Source organism: Sus scrofa, chromosome 12 (assembly GCF_054392235.1).
Source record: "Sus scrofa isolate SSC_HxYL_T2T_F1_AM1 chromosome 12, Sscrofa_HxYL_maternal_Yorkshire_Landrace_v2.0, whole genome shotgun sequence".
Taxonomy (NCBI): Eukaryota; Metazoa; Chordata; class Mammalia; order Artiodactyla; family Suidae; genus Sus; species Sus scrofa.
In genome coordinates, this window is record NC_139394.1 from 42,177,318 (window position 1) to 42,197,397 (window position 20,080).

General features: G+C 40.1%; 1 protein-coding gene and 1 long non-coding RNA gene across 7 annotated transcripts in view; both read left to right on the plus strand.

Annotated features, from left to right (window-relative positions):
• Positions 1 to 20,080, plus strand: part of USP32 (ubiquitin specific peptidase 32) — a 250,342-nt gene that overhangs the window by 118,316 nt on the left and 111,946 nt on the right. For all 6 annotated transcript variants that reach the window (XM_084985059.1, XM_084985061.1, XM_084985058.1 and 3 more), the window contains 2 exons: positions 10,082 to 10,187; positions 16,271 to 16,389. In XM_084985059.1, coding sequence (XP_084841185.1) covers positions 10,082 to 10,187; positions 16,271 to 16,389 — 225 coding nt within the window. The remainder of the gene's footprint in view (positions 1 to 10,081; positions 10,188 to 16,270; positions 16,390 to 20,080) is intronic.
• Positions 4,470 to 9,842, plus strand: LOC146398226 (uncharacterized). The gene is made up of 3 exons (XR_014821363.1): positions 4,470 to 4,551; positions 4,948 to 9,003; positions 9,779 to 9,842. It is a non-coding gene; the product is annotated as an uncharacterized LOC146398226 (long non-coding RNA).

Below are 20,080 nucleotides of genomic sequence, written 5' to 3' on the forward strand. Positions count from 1 at the left end.
TTGGAAAAATGTCTTATTCTAGGTCTGTGCTAGGAAATGTATAATGTGAGTTTAGAATATCTTGTCACACCAGAGAGAAAGGTAGGTTTCAGACACTACTTTGAGTCATATAAAAGGGATTCAGGAGCCATTTTGAAGAGTCACCCTCTACAAGGGATAAAGATGGAAACGTTGGTTATCACTAAGGATAATTGTAAGGAAATTGCAGCATATCAAATACAGTATTTTTAAAAATACCCCTTCTGGAGTTCTCCTCTTGGTGCAATGGAAATGAATATGACTAGGAACCATGAGGTTGCCGGTTTGATCCCTAGCCTCGCTCAGTGGGTTAAGGATCCAGCATTGCCCTGAGCTGTGGTGTAGGTCGAAGATGCAGCTCAGACCTGGCATTGCTGTGGCTCTGGCATAGGCGGATGGCTACAGCTCTGATTAGACCCCTAGCCTGGGAACCTCCATATGCCATGGGTACAGCCCTGAAAAGGACCAAAAAAAAAAAAAAAAAAAAATTTAGGAGTTCCCATCGTGGCACAGTAGAAACAAATCTGGCTAGCATCCATAAGGACGGAGGTTCGATCCCTGGTCTTGCTCATTGAGTTAAGGACCTGGCGTTGCCATGAGCTGTGGTGTAGGTTGAATACGTGGCTTGGATCTCTTGTTGCTGTGGCTGTGGCGTAGGCCGGTGGCTATAGCTCTGATTAGACCCCTAGACGTGGAGCATCCATATGCCACGGGTATGGCCCTAAACAAACAAACAAACAAACAAATAAATAAATAAACCCCTTTGGACACAGGGTTTCCAAGATCACCTTGGATTCATGATTCATAGGAAGGGCTCCCAGGACTCAGCAGATAGTCATACTCAGTACTGTGATTTATTATAGCAGAAGGATACAAAGCAAAATCAGCAAAGAGAAAAGGCATATAGGGCAAAGTCTGGAGAAAACCAGGTGCAAGCTTCTAAGAGTCCTCTTCCAGGGGAATCACACAGGATGTACACAGTTCTTCTGACAATAAGTTGGGACACCAGGTGTGAAATGTTTTCTACTGGGGAAGCTCTTTAGAAGGACTTAGTGCTCAGGGCTTTTATTGGAGCTGGTCCACCTGGGTACCCTCTATCTATCACATACCAGAATTCCAAACTTCCAAAAGAAAATCAGATGTTGTTGAGTATAAACTACATTGTTTTTACAAACCGCTTAGGCATTTAACCACATTTAATATTTAGGGTATGGTAGAAACTTTCCTGAAATGCAGGTTCCTAGATTAATCAAGGGCCAGACTTACCAGCAGATCTAAGGATAGCAGTCTTAGGTCTTCTATATTTTCTTTTTTCTGCACAGATACTTTTGAAAAATGCTGAGAAACCAACTCATATTTAAAAAACTGATTAATGAAGAAGAATCAGCTGTTCTGGTTAATAAAGAATCAGTTTATTCTGTTTTATACAAAGTTTATCTCATGGTAACCAAGTAGTAGAGTAGGAGAATTTTTCTCTTTGTAGAAATATTCCATCCAAAATCAGGAGAATTACCAGCATTTTTAACCTTTAATGAAGTTATGAACCTAGCCAGTGATCATTAATTGCTCCTGATATTACAAAAAATCATTTTGTGCCTCCAGATGGAGATATAATAGCACCAACTGGGAGATGGTTCTTGCCAAAAAGTATAATTTAAATGCAATCACTTCTCTAACTACCGCTTTATAGCAAATAGAGAGGGTAGACAATACAGTCAACAAAATGCAGACTGAGAAACTCCACAGGAAAACATCTTGGTTTCTTTAGCAAATAAATTGTGATGAAAAAGAAAGAAGGGAAGTAAGAAGAAGAGGGGGAAAGAAAAGAAACCTACAGATCGAGAGACTTAAGAGACTAGCAAACAGTTATATATTTTTAAAATGAGACAGTTGGGGAAATTTAAATACTGACTAGATATTTGGTGATACTAAGGAATTTTTGCTAATCTTTGTCTCAGTCTATTCAGGCTGCTATAACAGAATACTATATTCTGGGTGGTGTGTGAACAGAATTTTATTTCTCATACTTTTGGAGGCTGTGAGAACAGCCCAATATTAAGGTGCACACAGATTCAGTGTCTGATCTGACACTTCCTTTCCATTGTGTCCTCCTTTGGCAGAAGGGGCAAGGGAGCACTCTTTGTTTTTGTCTTTTTAGGGCGCACACTTGGCATACGGATGTTTCCGGGCTAGGGGTCGAATCGGAGCTAAGTCTGTGACCTACACCACAGCTAATGGCAATGCTGGATCACTGACCCACTGAGCAAGGCCAAGGATTGAACCTGCGTCCTCATGGGTGCTAGTCAGATTCATTTCCACTGAGCCTTGTTGGGAACTCCCAAGGGAGTTTTCTTAGGCCTCTTTTATAAGAGAACTAATCCCATTCATGAGGGTTTTTTTAGCTGTGATAATGATATCATGGTTATGTTTTTAAAGTATCTTGTAGAGATATACAGTAAAATATTTATCAAATTAAGAATAAACGATAGCAGGTTTTTCTTAAAGCATAGAGAGCTGGTTGTTTAGACATTTCCAGAAAAATCCTTTTTTTCTTTTCTTTTTTTTTTCTTTTTTTTTTTTTTTTTGGTCTTTTTGCCTTTTCTGGGGTCGCTTCCGCAGCATGTGGAGGTTCCCAGGCTAGGGGTCTAATCAGAGCTGTTGCCGCCGGTCTACTCCAGAGCCACAGCAACTCGGTATCCAAGCTGTTTCTGCGAGCTACACCACAGCTCACGGCAACACCGGATCCTTAACCCACTGAGCAAGGCCAGGGATTGAACCTGCAACCTCATGGTTCCTAGGCGGCTTCGTTAACCATTATGCCACGACAGGAACTCCAGAAAAATCAATTCTTCATTAACAAATTTAGATCAACTAAATTTGATGTAAGAAAACTGGATTTCATAGAAATAACAGCCTCAAAATATAGTATAGAAAAGTTTTGATATGGAGAAAAAAACAATTGATAATCAAATCTTCATTAAAATCTTCAACAGAAATGTGTTGATGCTCATGAAGATTGTGTAAAGTGAAATGAAAATTTAAAAGCATTAATTTGGGGGAGTCCCCTGGTGATCTAGTGGTTAGGACTTGCCACTTCACCGCCATGGCCTGGGTTTAATCCCTGGTCTGGGGACTGAGATCCCACATCAACCCCTGGCGTCCAGAAAAAGAAAAAACAAAACATTAATCTGGTTCTATTGACTATTAATCAAGCCATTTAAAAGGTGTAATAAAGGTGCAACTTAGGTTGCAACTGCAGTTTTGGATCCGATCCCTGGCCCAGGAACTCCATATGCTACAGGGTGGCCAAAAAGGGAGAAAAAAAGTGTAATAGAGTTTATTTAGGAAAAATATTTTCCAAGGCGAAAAGCTCATCAATTCTTAATTCTTACTAGTTAACAAAGTGGAGTCAAGCTCAGCTTTTCTTTTCTTTTCTTTTTTCTTTTTTTTTGTCTTTTTGCCTTTCTTGGGCTGCTCCCTCGGCATATGGAGGTTCCCAGGCTAGGGGTCGAATCGGAGCTGTAGCCACCGGCCTACACCAAAGCCACAGCAATGCGGGATCCGAGCCGCGTCTGCGACCCACACTACAGCTCGTGGCAACGCCGGATCCTTAACCCACCGAGCAAGGCCAGGGATCGAACCCGTAGCCTCATGGTTCCTAGTTGGATTTGTTAACCACTGCGCCATGACGTAACTCCAAGCTCAGCTTTTCTTGTCTTCTGCCCTGCGAATGGCATTTTACACACAGGGACTGCTCTTCTGCCTGGGTCTTAAAATGAGAAGACAGGTGATATTGCCTCTATAATGGAATGTAGTTAAGACGCAGATAGTTAAGTGATTTGCCCAAGATCACATAGCTGGTATATTAAGAAAGTCCAGCTTCAAACTCGGGCATCCCTGACTCCAGAAGTCCTAATATGAAACAATATGCCTCACTTACTACTTACCCCAAGGAATGGTGGAGTGCCCTTGTACCTTCTGCCCAATAGACCCTGAAAGGAAAAACACGAGGGCTGTAGAATGTCATTGAAACATGACACAACCCTTCCTTAACTCTGGACCACCTGCACACATCTGTCTTTTTTTTTAACCTTCTAACTATATGGCAAAGGGTAGGTTCTTGGCAATTTAGAGTATAAGCCTTTCTTTTTTAAAATGCCAATGAATTTCCCAATCTTCTCAACTAATCATATTATTTACTGGATTATATCATTGTCTGAAAGGAGGCTGGTGAGATCATTACCACAGGCGTCAATTTTACACATTAGTGTAACAAACAGTATGTATGCTGAGTCTCAATCTGGATATTGATGGTCTCCAAATGTTTAAGAAGATAGCTTTATTCTCCTTGATTTTTTAAAATAGCTACAAAAAAGCATTAGAGGGATTTTTAAAGAAAGATCTTTTAACAAGTTATAGTTAACACTTATGTGCTCTTTAAAAAGTAGTATCAGGAGTTCCCTTTGTGGCTCAGTGGTTAACGAATCTGACTAGGAACCATGAGGTTGCTGGTTCCATCCCTGGCCTTGCTCAGTGGGTTAAGGATCTGGTGTTGCCGTGAGCTGTGGTGTAGGTTGCAGACGCGGCTCGGATCCCGAGTTGCTGTGGCTGTGGCATAGGCTAGCGGCTATTGCTCCAATTCGACCCCTAGCCTGGGAACCTCCATATGCTGTGGAAGCAGCCCAAGAAATGGCAAGAAGACAAAAAAAAAAAAAAAAAAAAAAAAAGTAGTATCAAAATATCCTTACTATCACTATTTTGTGTACAACCTCTCTTGTCAATCCCTCCCCCCTTTTTTGTCTTTTTAGGGCCACACCCCTGGCATATGGAGGTTCCCAAGCTAGGGGTCCAGTAGGAGCTGTAGCTGCTGGCCTACACCACAGCCACAGCAATGTCAAATCTGAGATGCATCTTCGACCTACACCACAGCTCACGGCAATGCCAGATCCTTAACGCACCGAGCAAGACCAGGAATTTAACCTGTATCCTCATGGATGCTGGTCAGATTCGTTTCCTCTGAGCCACGACAGAACTCCCCCTCTTGTCAATCCTAAAAACAGTGTGAGTAGAAATGAGCATGGCACTTAATATTTCATAAATGTTAAAGCATTGTCAGTTGTAAGGTGACCGTTGATTTAAAAGTAACTTTTGAAGTAGAAGGAAGATACTACCTATTTGATGTGTTAGATGCATGATTTCTAGAACATTAATAAAAGGTGGAAAATGTATACACCTTAGAATTCAGGGAATACAGTAAATTTCCTGGGCCTCCTTTCCTCATCTGTCATATGAACTTTTGAACTTTGTGGTTTTAGAAAGTTATTGCTGTTCTTTTATTTTGGGAGTGAGGTAACTAGTATATCCTATCATTCCAACCAAACATATTCAAAGCAAAATCTTCTTTATTTTACAGATGCTTGCAAAAGTGAAAATTATATCTTACTCAAAATTTGTTAATTTTACTCTTGCTACTTTGCTTTCTTTGTATTAAAGTCAATGAAGTGGTCAAAAGTGAGGAGACCATGTTATCAAAGTGGAAAGGAAAGGGATGCCAATAACATGGTGTCTGTAGGGTTGTGATACTTTGCAATTTCTTAGTTTAATCTTCAATATATTTCACCAGAATGGTATATACCTTGCTAGTGATGTCTTTCATTTCATGTAATACTAGAGAATGCATATAATTGTACTATAGAACATAAAGTGGTTAAATGTTTGGTTTCAGGAATTTAGGTTTGAATCTTGACCCTGCCAATTCATTGATTAATGACTTTAGACAAGTTACTTAAATCTCCTTGGGATCTAATTATCCTCAGCCATAAAATGGAAACACCAGTAATAGCTTCCTCATGGAATCATCTTGAGGCTTAATACTGGTGAAATACAGCAATAATTATAAGCCACATAATAACCGTTCAAGTGTGTTAGCTATTGTTTTGTTATAAAAATACAAATTTATAAAAAGCAAATAATATGATAAAAAAATTTAATGGAGTTGATGTTGGGGTAAAACACTGTAATGCTTTGGTTAATTTTTCACTGGCAAATAAAGCTATATCTCATCTTCTGTGCTGTCATTATGTGTTCTTTTCATGTACGGTAAACACATTAAATTTTTACTTTTATTCCTTTAGCCAGTCAGTTGTCTTTTAGAGCAATTAAAAATAAGAAAACAAGTAAATTTTATATTCACCTTCATTTATGTTATTACTGTTTCCTTGTGTAGATGCAAGTATCTGGTATCATATTTGCTTCAGTGTGAGGTACTTTCTTTTGCCCTTTTAAGTGGTATGGGTTTGCTGGTAATGACTTCCCTGTTTTTATTTTCCTGAAAAACTCTATTCTTTCTTTTGCAAAGATATTTTCATTAGTTATAGGATTCTCAGTTGTGGGTTTTTGTTTGTTTGTTTAGTGTCACCCCCCTGTTTTCTGGCTTATGTAGTTTTTGATGAGAAATGTTTCTCTCAATGCAATGTGTCTTTTTTCTGGCTGCCTTAAAGATTTTCTTCTTATTTTTTGTTTTGAGTAGTTTGTATATGATTTGTCTCATTGCTTTTCGGGGGTTAGAAGTGAGATTTATCCTACTTGTTCTCTGAACAAGTTCTGTCTGTGGTTTTGTGTCTTTATTAATTTCGGAAAATTCTCAGCCTTTACCTCTTGAGATATTTCTTCTGCCCCATTCTCTTTTGCTTCTAGGATTTCAGTTACATGCATGTTCAATCATTTGGTATTTTCTCACAGCTCTTGGATTTTCTGTGTTGTTCCCTCCCATCCCCACATATTTTCCCCTCTGTGTTTCATTTTGGATAATCTCTTAACGTGATTCTGTAAAGTTTACTTTTGAGCGCAACATTACAAAGGTTCATTGAACTCTATTCGCATGTTTTTCCTTTGTCATTATACGAAGTATTTTTTTTTTTTTCCTTTTCCTTGTATGACTTATAATTTGTGGTGGGAAGATGGATGTTTTATATAAGATAGTAGAGACTGAGCTAACTAGTATTTTTAGCCTGGCTAGGTCTTTAGCATGAGTAGTGGGTGAGTCTAGTCTATAGTTGAGCTGTTTGTGTGTGTGTGTGTGTGTGTGTGTGTGTGTTGCTATTGCTACCCACAGTGCCCTACAGGCTTCAAATTCCAGACCAGGGTTACCTTCTGTGGGGTGGAGGCTTGTTTGCCAGAGGACTTTTCTAATGTCTACTCTGCCTTTAACTTTTTTTTTTTCAAATTAAAGTATAGTTGATTTACAATGTTTTGCCAATTTCTGCTGTACAGCAGTGTGACCCAGTCATACCTGTTACTCTGCCTTTAACTTTCAATTGTATTTTCTCCTTGTTACTGTACCTCAGAGATCTCTCTCCACACTCTTTACTCCCCTTCAGCAGTAGACTGTTGTTACTTGTTCCTCAGTGTTTGCTAGCACAGTGGTGGAGGTGGGTGAGGGGTGTCGGGGTGGGGGGCATTCTCTGCTGTTACTGTTGTGTCTCTGGATCTTGGAAGGGAAGACTTTCTCAGTGAAATTTTTAAAGGTCTGGGGGTATGACGTTTTCCTGTCCCTCCCCCAGGGAGGGAGGGTTTTTTCTGTTACCTTCCTTGGGTTATGCAGAGGCCCACTAAAAGTAGTTATTCCACAAAGTATATTTGTTAAGTTCTTTTTATCGTTTTTATGTTTTGATTTGGAGCCATCTCCCTATGCTAGTTTTTGCTATCAGTGGCACTAGAGACACACACTTTGTGTCATGAGCTGTCAGTGTTATTAAATATACTTATAAATAGCATTTAATGAATATGTATTTTCATATGTTGGCCATTTCAGTTCTATTTCTTGAATTATCTTTAATCATGTATTTTAATGACAAATTCCGCATGGCAGATAGTAGGGTTTTTTTGTTTTTTTAAAAACACAGCACTTCTGACACCAAATGTGCGGTCTTTTTCTGCCACACCAGTCATCAGTTCTTCAACTCTCTGGACACTAACTGGGTGTCGTACAATTGAGTTCAGTTTTGATACTCACTACCCAGAGTTTGTGCAGACCCCACAGGTCACTTCCAGAGATGCCAGTCGCAGGTTCCTGACCTCCTATACTTCTGACTAATCAGCTATAAGTTGAGGGGTCCCATGTTTTCTTCTTGGGATTCAGTAATTTATCAGAATGGCCCACAGTTCTCAGGAAGTTGTTATTTGCTATTAGCAGTTGATTATAAAGGATAAAACTGAAGAACAGACAAATGGAGTGATGCATGGGATAGGGCATGAGTTAGGAGGAGGGTGGTGCATAGAACTTCCATGTCCTTTCTGGATATTCCACGCTTCCTGCACCCTAATGTGTTCACCAATAAACTGCATAGTTTAGGGGTTCCCATGGAAGGTCCATTACATAGGCATGATTGATTAACTCACTGGTCATTTGTGATTAGCTCAATCTTCAGCACCTCTCCACTTCCCAGAGGTTGGGGAGTGGGGCTGAAGGTTCTAACCCTCTATAATCACATCGTTAGTTCCTCTGACTACAGGACTCCCAATCTTAAGCTTTGTAAGGACCCAGCAAGAATTACCTAATTAGCATAAATATTAGCATAAATTCAGGTGTGTTTAAAAGAGCTTAAATGAATAACAAAAGATGCTCCATTCACCTATAACCAGGAATTCCAGAGCTCTTGTGTCAGGAACCTGGAGGAAGACCGAATATATGTTTGTTATATGTTATCTCACTCTATCACACTAAGCACTCCACACAGAATTGTTGAATGACTGAATTTAGGTGTTTGCTGTTACTATCCCTTTTTTTTTGGCAGCAGCTCGGACTCAGTGGACCTGAGCCACAGCAGTGACAACGCTGTATCCCCAACTGCCAAGCCACCTGAGAACTTTTTAAGAATAGCTTTTCTTTATTTCTGATTATTGTAATACTCAATTCGAAGAGTGTAAAAACATGTCTTCTTATATTTCCTTCCTTCCCTTTTTTTGTTTTTTTTTTTTTAGGCTGTGCTTATGGCATATGGAAGTTCCCAGGCTAGGGGCTGAATCTGAGCTGCAGCTGCCAGCCTATACCACAGCCACAGCAACATGGGATTCAAGCTGTGTCTTTGACCTATACCACGGTCAAAATGCTGGATCCTTAACCCACTGAGCAAGGCCAGGGATCAAACCCAAATCCTCATGGATACTAGTAGGGTTCATAACTTAACTCTACTGAGCAAGGCCAGGGATCAAACCCAAATCCTCATGGATACTAATAGGGTTCATAACTTCCAATTTCCTTCTTCTTTTAAACTTAAAAGATTGAATATATTTGACTTATAACATTGTATAAATTTAAGGTGTACAGAATGTTAATTAGGTACATTTATATATAGCAATATAATTGCCATTGTATTTCTGAACATTCACTTAGAGAATGTAGATCTTCAAATCAAAATGATGTGTATAAGTTTAATGGAGGTTAAAGGAAGTTCTCTAATTGTCTTAACATCTTTATCACATTATTGGGTCTGTTGAAGGGGAGGAACTTAACGTCTTGGACCTTTATGAGGACTCCTGAGAGATAGAAAATTCAGTGTATGTGGAGTTCCCATTGTGGTGCAGTGGAAACGAATCCAACTAGCAACCATGAGGTTTGGGTTTGATCCCTGGCCTCGCTCAGTGGGTTAAGGATCTGGCGTTGCCATGAGCTGTGGTGTAGGTTGCAGATGTGGCTCAGATCTGGCATTGCTGTGGCTCTGGTGTAGGCCGGCAGCAACAGCTCCCATTAGACCCCTAGCCTGGGAACCTCCATATGCCTCGGGTGCGGCCCTGAAAGGACAAAAGACCAAAAAAAAAAAAAATTGAGCCAGTGACATATGTACTTTACAATAAGTACAGTGTATTCTTGGCTGAGTGTAATAACAAGGTGTAAAGGAGGAAGAAAAGGGAGTAAGCATCATTACACTTAGCATCATTACACTGAAGTTTACCAGGTTCTTGTTTGGAGATGGAGAATAAGACATTTTAAAGGTGATACCATCTTCAAATTCCTTAAAAACTGAAATGTCTAAGGTTGGCTTTATTATTCATTTTCTCATAGGTGATTTACTGTTCTTTTGGTGGAACATCCAAAGGACTGCACTTCAATAACTTAATAGTTGGACTTGTCCTTCTTACAAGAGGCAGAGATGAGGAGAAAGCAAAATGTAAGTATTTTTATTATCTCATTCTGTATGCAGAATAATCTACCTCAAAATTTTGATGACAGGAGTTCCCATGGTGGCGCAGCAGAAGCGAATCCGACTAGGAACCATGAGGTTGTGGGTTCAATCCCTGGCCTCCCTCAGTGGGTTAAGGATCCAGCATTGCCGTGAGCTGTTGTGTAGGCCGCAGACTCAGCTCGGATCCTGCGTTGCTGTGGCTGTGGTGTAGGCCGCAGGTGCAGCTCTGATTGGACTCCTAGTCTGGGAACCTCCATATGTCGCAGGTTCAGCCCTAAAAAGAAAAAAAATTTTTTTTGATGACAGCGAAAGGGTTTGAATTGATGTCTTTCCAGAGAAGATATATATATAGCCAATAAGCACTTGAAAAAATGCTAAACATTGGAAAATGTAAATTAAAATGATAATAAGAAACCACTTCACATTGGTCGGATAGCTAAAATAATAAAGATAATAATTAGTATTGGTGAAGTGAGGGTATAGAAATTGCAACCTTCATACATTGTTGCTGAAAGTGTGAAATAATGCAGCCACTTTGGAAAACTGGCAGTTACTCAAACTGTTAAACACTTGAGTTTTCATATGACCCAGCACTTCCACTTCTAGGTATATACCCACGAAAACTGAAAGCATATATTTACTTTTAAGAAAATGTTTGTGGAGTTCCCATCGTGGCGCAGGGGTTAATGAATACGACTAGGAACCATGAGGTTGCGGGTTCGATCCCTGGTCTTGCTCAGTGGGGTAAGGATCCGGCATTTGCCGTGAGCTGTGGTGTAGGTCGCAGACGTGGTTCGGATCCTGCACTGCTATGGCTCTGATTCGACCCCTAGCCTGGAACCCTCCATATGCTGCAGGAGCGGCCCAAGAAATGGCAAAAAGACAAAAAAAAAAAAAAGAAAAAAGAAAAAAAGAAAATGTTTGTAACAGCACTGTTGATAATGGTTACAAAATAGAAACAGTCCTAAGGTCCATCAGCTGAGGCATTCAGCATAAGCAGATGTGATATAACCAAAAATAAAATATTTCTTTTTTTTTTTTTCATCTTTTTTTGCTATTTCTTGGGCCGCTCCTGTGGCATATGGAGGTTCTCAGGCTAGGGGTCCAATCGGAGCTGTGGCCGCCAGCCTACGCCAGAGCCATAGCAACGCAGGATCCGAGCCGCGTCTGCAACCTACACCACAGCTCACGGCAACGCCGGATCGTTAACCCACTGAGCAAGGGCAGGGACCGAACCCGCAACCTCATGGTTCCTAGTCGGATACGTTAACCACTGCACCATGACGGGAACTCCCAATATTTCTTGATAATAAGAGGGAATAAAGTACTGTGTAGGGGCAGAAAATTTTTCCCTTCTTCCCTTTTAGGATCTTTGACTGGTCTAACATAGTTGATGGTCTAGTTAATATAAAACGGATTAACAGGAGAAACAAATTGTGTATGTACATCCAGGAGCCCCATAAACATTTGAGACCCAGAGGGCAGCCAGCTACTGAGGCTCATATAACATTCTGAAGTAAGGAAAAGGATAAGGATCTAGGGGTATAAGGGGAAGGAAGTCCATCCATAGGAAGGCAGAGATGTTGGGAAAACAAAGGATGCCCTATTAGGCAGGTAAGTTTCTTGGGTAAAAAGACACCTCTGGGAAGTTGCCTTTGTGGCTCAGTGGTTAATGAACCCGACTAGAACCTATGAGGGTGCGGGTTCCATCCCTGCCCTCGCTCAGTGGGTTCGGGATCTGGCATTGGCGTGAGCTGTGGTATAGGTCACAGATGTGGCTCGGATCCTGTGTTGCTGTGGCTGTGGTGTAGGCCAGCAGCTGTAGCTCATTCAGCCCCTAGCCTGAAACTTCCATATGCCAAGGGTACAGCCCAAAAAGAAAAAAGGAGGAAAAAAAAAGAAAAGAAAAAAGACATCTCTGATAATAGCTCTTTCTGATGTAGGCCTCTTTTCCAGTGTAAGTTCTGCTCTCCTCCATCTGATACATGCTACAACATGGATGAAGGTGGAAACAGTATGCTAAGTGATAAATGTCAGCCAAAATAGGCAACACATTGTGTGGTTCCAGGCATATGAATGTCCAGATGAGGCAAATCTAGAGAGATTGAATATCAGTTATTGTTTGCCAGAGGCTAAGGAGAGAAGATAATAGGGAGCTACTGCTCATAACTGTGGGGTTTCTTTTTGGGTGAAAATGTTTGGAATTAGATAGGGGTGATGATTGGACAACCTTGTAAATGTACTAAAAAATCACTTGTACACTTTAAAAGATTGAATTTTATGGAATGTGCATTATATCTCAGTAAAGCTACTATTTAAAAAATAATTCTGAGGAAATGGACGTAGTAATCTATCCTTGGGAGTTCCCACTGTGCTGCAGTGGGTTAAGAAACTGACTGCAGCAGTTTGCTTGGGTTGCTGCAGAGGCACAGGTTTGATCCCTTGCCCAGAGCAGTGGGTTAAAGGATCTGGCACTGCCACAGCTGTGGCATAGATCACAGCTGCAGCTCACATTCAGTTCCTGGCCCAGGAACCTCCCTATGCCATGGGTACAGCCATAGGGAAAAAAAAAAAATCTATTCTTGCCTACTTCACAGGTAACAACCAAATGCTCACTGACTTGATAATGTTTTATACAAATTCTTGGTAAAACATTTAATTCTTCTTAATGGTTTTACTAGTTTTAACTTCAGAAATGAATTTTATTAGCTGAATTATCTAAGCTCAGAAGATGATGGCACCTCATTCAAGACTTTTAAGTTCTACTAAGCAAGGAAATGTTATGAGAGGGCATCATTTATTCTCTAAACATGAAATGGAAGATAAGCTTAGTTTTTCATTTATTGTCCATCTGTATTTCCTAGGATATGCATTTATTTACTTAATTTTTAATTCATTTGATTACTTATCTTTTGTCTCCTCATTCTTTTCTGTGAGATCCCCAAAGACAAATCTGCTCTTACCAAGAATTTTAGTAAGCAATGTAAATTTCCTAGGGGAAATTTAGGAAGGGGTTTATAATACCCTTACCCTGGCTGATGGCCTTTGTCTCTTCTTTCTTCCTTTTCTAACCTGCCCTCTTTCTGCTTCTAAATCTCTCAGATTCATTCTTTCTTTCCTTCTTTCTTTCTTTCCTTCTTTCTTTCTTTCCTTCTTTCTTTCTTTCTTTCTTTCTTTCTTTCTTTCTTTCCTTTTCTTTTCTTTTCTTTTCTTTTCTTTTCTTTTCTTTTCTTTTCTTTTCTTTTCTTTTCTTTTCTTTCTTTGCTGCACCATCAGCATGTGGAAGTTCCCAGGCCAGGGATTGAACCCGTGTCATAGCTACTGCGGTGACAATGCTGGATCCTTAACCCACTGTGCCACAGGAGAACTCCTGAATCTTCTTTCTTACTTCTGAATTTACTTACTTACTTCTGAATCTGTTTCCTTTTTTACGGTTTTCTTGAGGTATAAAAGACATACAATAAAATGCACATATTTAAATTGTGTACATTTTGATCTTTTTTGAGAACTGTATATATCCAGTTTATCACAATCAAGATAATGAATATATCCATAAACCCAGTTTTATGTATTGGAGTTTAACTGTGATCCTGTTTTTTTCAGATTTCCAACTCTCTACCAATAAACATATACTCTGATTCCAGGTAGTCAATAGATAAAAATAACCAATATAGGGGCCATAAATATGTATTTTAAATTTTTAATAATTTTTATTGTACGATTGTATTAGTTTCCTAGGGTGACTGTAACAAAGTAGCACAAACTGGGTGACTCAAAACAACAGAAATTTATTTATCTCACAATTCTGGAGGCTAGAAGTCCAAAATTAAGATGTTGGCGGGGCCTCGCTATTTTTGAAATCTACAGGGAAGAATCCTTCCTTTTTCTTAACTTCTGGTGGAGTCCCTTATTTAGTAGTAGTATTTTTTTAGGGCCTTACCTGTGGCATATGGAGGTTCCCAGGCTAGGGGTCGAATCGGAGCTGTAGCTGCTGGGCACAGTCACAGTAATGTCAGATCCGCGTCTCGTTTGCCACCTACACCATAACTCAAGGCAACGCTGGATCCTTAACCCACTGAGCAATGCCAGGGCTCAGACCTGCATCTTCATGGATGCTAGTCAGATTCGTTTCCACTGAGCCACAACGGGTACTCCCCTCATTTATTATTGTTCCTTGGCTTGTCTCTGTCTATTTCATCACATGGCTTTCTACCCCCTGTGTCTCTCTTCTCTGATAATCAGTCATATTGGATTGGGAGCCACCCTAAAATGACCTCATCTTAGCTTGATTGTATCTGCAAAGACCTTATTTTATATAAGGTCCCATTCAACAGTACTGAGGTTAGGACTTAAGCATCTTTTAGGGGGATATAATTCAACCCATAACAGATAGTCAGAGTCTTCTAGGAGCTATTCCCCCTAAGGGAATTAGCCATGAGATGTGGGAGGGCAGGCAGTGGAATCCGCTCAGCCTTCAGAGGGATGGAATGTCTCTTCTATCTTTCTGTCTTCCGTCTTTCCAAATGAGGTCATATTCTCAGGTACTTGGAGGTTAGGACTTTAGCTTATCTTTTGGAGGATGCAGTTCAACCCGTAACAGCAGTATTTCAAGCATACGTGTAATATGTAATTTCACCCAGCTTTGTTATTTTTTTAGCCATTTGTCATTTTTGTCCCAGATCTTGTTTTTTAAATAAAATATTGTAGGAGTTCCTGTCGTGGCTCAGTGGTTGACGAATCCGACTAGGAACCATGAGGTTGCAGGTTCAATCCCTGGCCTCGCTCAGTGGGTTAAGGATCCAGCATTGCCATGAACTGTGGTGTAGGCTGGCAGCTGCAGCTCCGATTGGACCCCTAGCCTGGGAACCTCCATATGCCATGGGTGCAGCCCTAGAAAAGACAAAAAAGAAAGAAAGAAAGAAAATATTATATACAGCCCAGATGAATCTGTCACTCAATATCCCTCCATATTCTCATCCCCATTATTCCCTTCACAGAGGTAACCACTCTCATGAATTTGGTGATCTTTAATTCCTCATTAGGTCTTTATACATTTGTGACATTTTTATATATCTTCAAACATACTTTCAAAAGTTTTACATATTTAAAACTTTTAAAGTAAATGGAATAGGGAGTTCCCATTGTGACTCAATGGAAATGAACCTGACTGGTGTCCATGGGGATGCAAGTTCAATCTCTGGCCTCACTCAGTGGGATGGGGATCCAGTGTTGCCATAAGCTGTGGTGTAGGTCACAGATGCTGTTCAGATCCAGCATTCCTGTGGCTGTGGCTTAGGTCAGCAGCTGCAGCTCTGATTCGACCCCTAGCCAGGGAACTTCCACATGCTGCACATGTGACCCTAAGAAGCAATAGCAACAAAAATAAATTACTGTTTTGCTTTTTAGGGCTGCGCTCATGGCATATGGAGATTCCCAGGCTAGGGGTCCAATCAGAGCTACAGCCATCAGCCTATGCCACAGCCACACCAGATCCAAGCTGAGTATGTGACGTACACCACATCTCATGGCAACGCTGGATCCTTAACCCACTGAGCGAGGCCAGGGATCTAACCCGTGTCCTCATGTATACTAGTCAGGTTCATTACCACTGAGTCACAACGGGAATTCCTGCATTGCTGTTTTAATTAGCACTGCTTTTCTTGCGGGGGGGGGGGGTGTGCTATTTAGGGCTTGAAACCTTGGCATATTGAAGTTCCCAGGCTAGGGATCAAATCCAGGCTACAGCTGCTGGCCTACACCACAGCCACAACAACACAGGATCCATGCCGCATCTGCGACCTACACCACAGCTCAGGGCCAGTGCCGGATCCTTAACCCACTGAGTGAGGCCGGAGATCAAACCCATGTCTTCATGGATACTAGTCAGGTTCATTAAGCACTGAGCCATGACAGGAACTCCTAGCACTGCTTTTTTTAAAGAAAGAAGTAAATTAAATGTTTACAGAGTGTTCTGTACTAGTAATCAGTCAATAATTGTTACCTTTCTCTATTTCTTCCAGGGTACATTTATTCTATGGTAAGATTAATTTATTCTTTCTTTCTCCTAGACATTTTTAGTCTTTTTGCAAGCGAGTCCGGGAGCTATGTTATACGGGAAGAAATGGAAAGAATGCTCCATGTGGTGGATGGTAAAGTCCCAGATTCACTCAGGAAGTGTTTCTCAGAGGTATTTTAAAGATTTACGTTTCACCCCTAGCTGTTGACCAAGTATTAACTCTTAGTTGTATAATGAGTTTAGTTATGATGAATAGATGTTTATGTGCAGTATATTCTTGACCGTTTTGTGCTTAATGGTTGACGTTTTAATGATTTGTGTGCTATGCTCAAAGGTCCGTGACACTTATTACTGCTATGTTTGTGAATGTAAAAATGCCCAATTCTATTGTAAAGGCAAATAGCATTTGGTATAATGATAATGAAACATACTCTCACACTCTTACCCCAGTGCACACAGACCCACACATAGGTGATCCTATAGGAACTTGAGCATTAAATTGTAGTGCCATTGCTTTCATCATGAGCATGTAGATATATCACTTACTGGCCTTGAGCCATAGGGGTGACCTCTAGATCCATCAGTGCCTGTTTTACCATTTATTTTACTTCGTTGATTTGCATAGTGAAATATTTGGGTTTTAAAATTTTATCATTTTTCTCTCTTCATAAATAGTATGTTTTTTTCATTGTAAAAAACTTTTAACGGTAGAAAATGTATATCTTTAACAGAGAAAATCCTTTTATTTCTTTTCAGAGTTTCTGTTAATGTGGGAAAAGTCCTGAGAGACGGCATTTAGTGCTGTGTGATTTCTTATGGGTAGCTATTTGACCCACTTCCATGTCACAGATAGAGAGTCTTCCACAGCTCTTGGTTGTATTCAAAGGGCTTTTTATTCAATTTAGTTTTCCTAACAATTTAGTTTAGTTCCTAACTAAGCATTGATTTTTAATACATCAGCCATATGCATTTATCTGGTTTTGACATCTCTTTGGACTCTCTAGATTTAGCTTTTCATCGCTCTGGCTTTAAGTTTCCTCGTGTTGGTAGCCCCCAGAGATTTCCTTTCTTGCATTTGAGCTTTGCTAAGCAGTTTTTGGTAGTAGTTACAGTATCACATTTTACTCAGCATTTCTATGTCTTTGGTGCAGAAGGATTGGCCTCTTGCATTTTTGGTTCTAACTTATTGACTGGAGTTATCGTGATGGTATTTCAGTACCTCAAGACAAACTAGATTATGGTTTTGTTTTGTTTTGTTTCTCTAATAACATTTGCTGGCCAGAAAAAAAAGGTAATCTAATCTTTGCAGGCTTGATTAATTGGATTTTTCTCAGTGAAGTACATTAATATTCTTTGTTCATTTGGGGGGAGAATATGTATTTTTTTTTACTTTAATAAGTTTTATGCAGACATTCCCATTTTATAGATGGGAATTAAGGTTAGCTACCTAGTTCTATTAAAATTTAGGCACAATAGCAGGAACATTTATTAGATAATAATTAGTGCTATAGGGAAAAATAAAGTAGACTAAAGGGGGTAGGTGGTGACAGGGAGGAGGTGGCCAAGGGTTGGTATTTTGTATAGGATAATTAGAAAAAACCTATCAGAGAAAGTGACATTTAAAGAATATAAAGGAAGTGAGAGAGAAAACCACACAGATATCTAGAGGAAGCATTTTGCATGAAGAGCATATAGCAAAGACCCTGAGGGGAAGTGTCCTTGACTTGTTCAAGTACAAGTTCAAGAAGAAGTCATTTTAGCTGGAATGGAATGAGCAAGGGAATAATAGGAAATGAAGTTACAGATGTTGGGGGAGGGGGCGAGATGGAATGGCTAGATTATATATGGCCGTGTAGGACAAAATGAGTTCTTTAGCTTTCACCCCAAGTGAGATAATTTTCTTTTTGTGTGTGTGTTCTTTTTATGGCCGCACCTGTGGCATATGGAAGTTCCTGTGCTTGGAGCCGCAGCCGCTGGCCTGCACCACAGCCATAGCAATGCCAGATCCAAGCTCCATCTGTGACCTATGCCCCAGGTTGCAGCAGTGCCAGATCCTTAACTCTTTGTGTGACCCACGTCCTTACAGACACTGTGTAGGGTTCTTAACCCTCTGAGCCACAATGGGAACTCCTGTATTTTTTTTTCTTAATGAATTTTTTTTTGGTTGTTGATTCTTTTTTTTTTTTTTTGTCTTTTTTGCCATTTCTTGAGCTGCTCCCACGGCATATGGAGGTTCCCAGGCTAAGGGTCTAATCGGAGCTGTAGCTGCCAGCCTACGCCAGAGCCACAGCAACACGGGATCTGAGCCGCGTCTGCAACCTACACCACAGCTCACGGCAACGCTGGATCATTAACCCACTGAGCAAGGGCAGGGACTGAACCCTCAACCTCATGGTTCCCAGTCTGATTCGTTAACCACTGCGCCACGACGGGAACTCCCTGGTTGTTGATTCTTAAAGTGGAAATCCCTATTTCATATTTTTCTGCAAAGATATATCAATTTCAGAAGCCTGTTATTTTAACTGCCTTTTATGGTACTGGAAAGTTTTTTTTTTTTTTTTTCCTAGACTGCTATTATGACAATTCCAATGAGCAAGTGGGTTTCAGAGGTTGCTTTATATTTCAGAGGCTGTGTATAGGTTTATATTTCAGAGGCTGTGTGTAGAGTAGGTACAGACACTTTGGAGCCTGCAATACCCAGGATCAATCCTATCTGCCACTGTATATCCTTGAACAGATAGCTTATTGGTGTTTCAGTTTTCTCATGTGTAAAATGGGAATAATAGTACCTCCTATAGAGGGTTATTGAGGATTATATGAATATAAAAATGCATAGGATGGTGCTTAGGGCATTGTAAATACCCACTACATACTAACTATATGTGCAGGCGGTAGAAAGGCCTATTTTAAATGGCTGCTTCTTTCTTTCTTAGTGGTACGTGAAGGTGCATCTTATGATGTATTAGCTTCACTGAAACCACTGAAATTACCATCTTCACTGAATGAAGATGCCATCGAGTAATAAGATGCACATTTATGTATTCTATAGAACAAAAAACCTGTCAGTCATTGAAGGGTATCATTGACTTTAAGACTTATCTCAACGTCAGGAGTTCTCTTGTGGCGCAATGGGTTAAGGATCTGGCATTGTGACCGTGGTGGCTTGGGTTGCTGCTGTGGCTATGGATTCTATCCTTGGCTCAGGAACTTCCACATGCCACAGGCGTGACCAACAAAACCCCCATAAACTTATCCCAATGTCAGAGATGTTAACATGTGTAAAAATGTGCATCAGCTTGTGGAATTTATACTGCATACCCTCTTTCTAGCCTAAACATGCGGTAGAGAAAAAAATATGGTAGGATTCCTAATCTCTAAGGGTGTGGGCAATGTCCTCTCGTGTCCCTGCAGCAAGTCTGAATGCCATGTTCTATTTAGAAAAATGAGACTTTCATCGTTGTCTTGATTCTTTGTATTGTACTGTTAAATGTTCATGAAACTATGAGGCTAAGCATATTGCTGTACTTAATAGGATGCTCTTAAACAGTATAGAAATTATTTCTATCATAACTCTCCTAGGTTATAAATTATTTGTATTCCTTAATATCTCCATCAGGATTAGAGCTGCTAGACTCCTAAATATCATTCTTCATTGTCTTTCTGTGTGGGTTGCTACTCCCTTTTTCTCAAAGAAATATCTGGCCTTCACTCTACCTAAATCTTCTTGTCTTCCAAAGAGGTTGACTTGCACAGTCATATGATGTTCTTTCTCAGCATGGACATTTTTTTTTCTCCAGAGATTTAGCAAGCCAAATATTTGGAAAGAAAGCAGAGAAATAGAAATCTCCTTTTTTTATTCTAG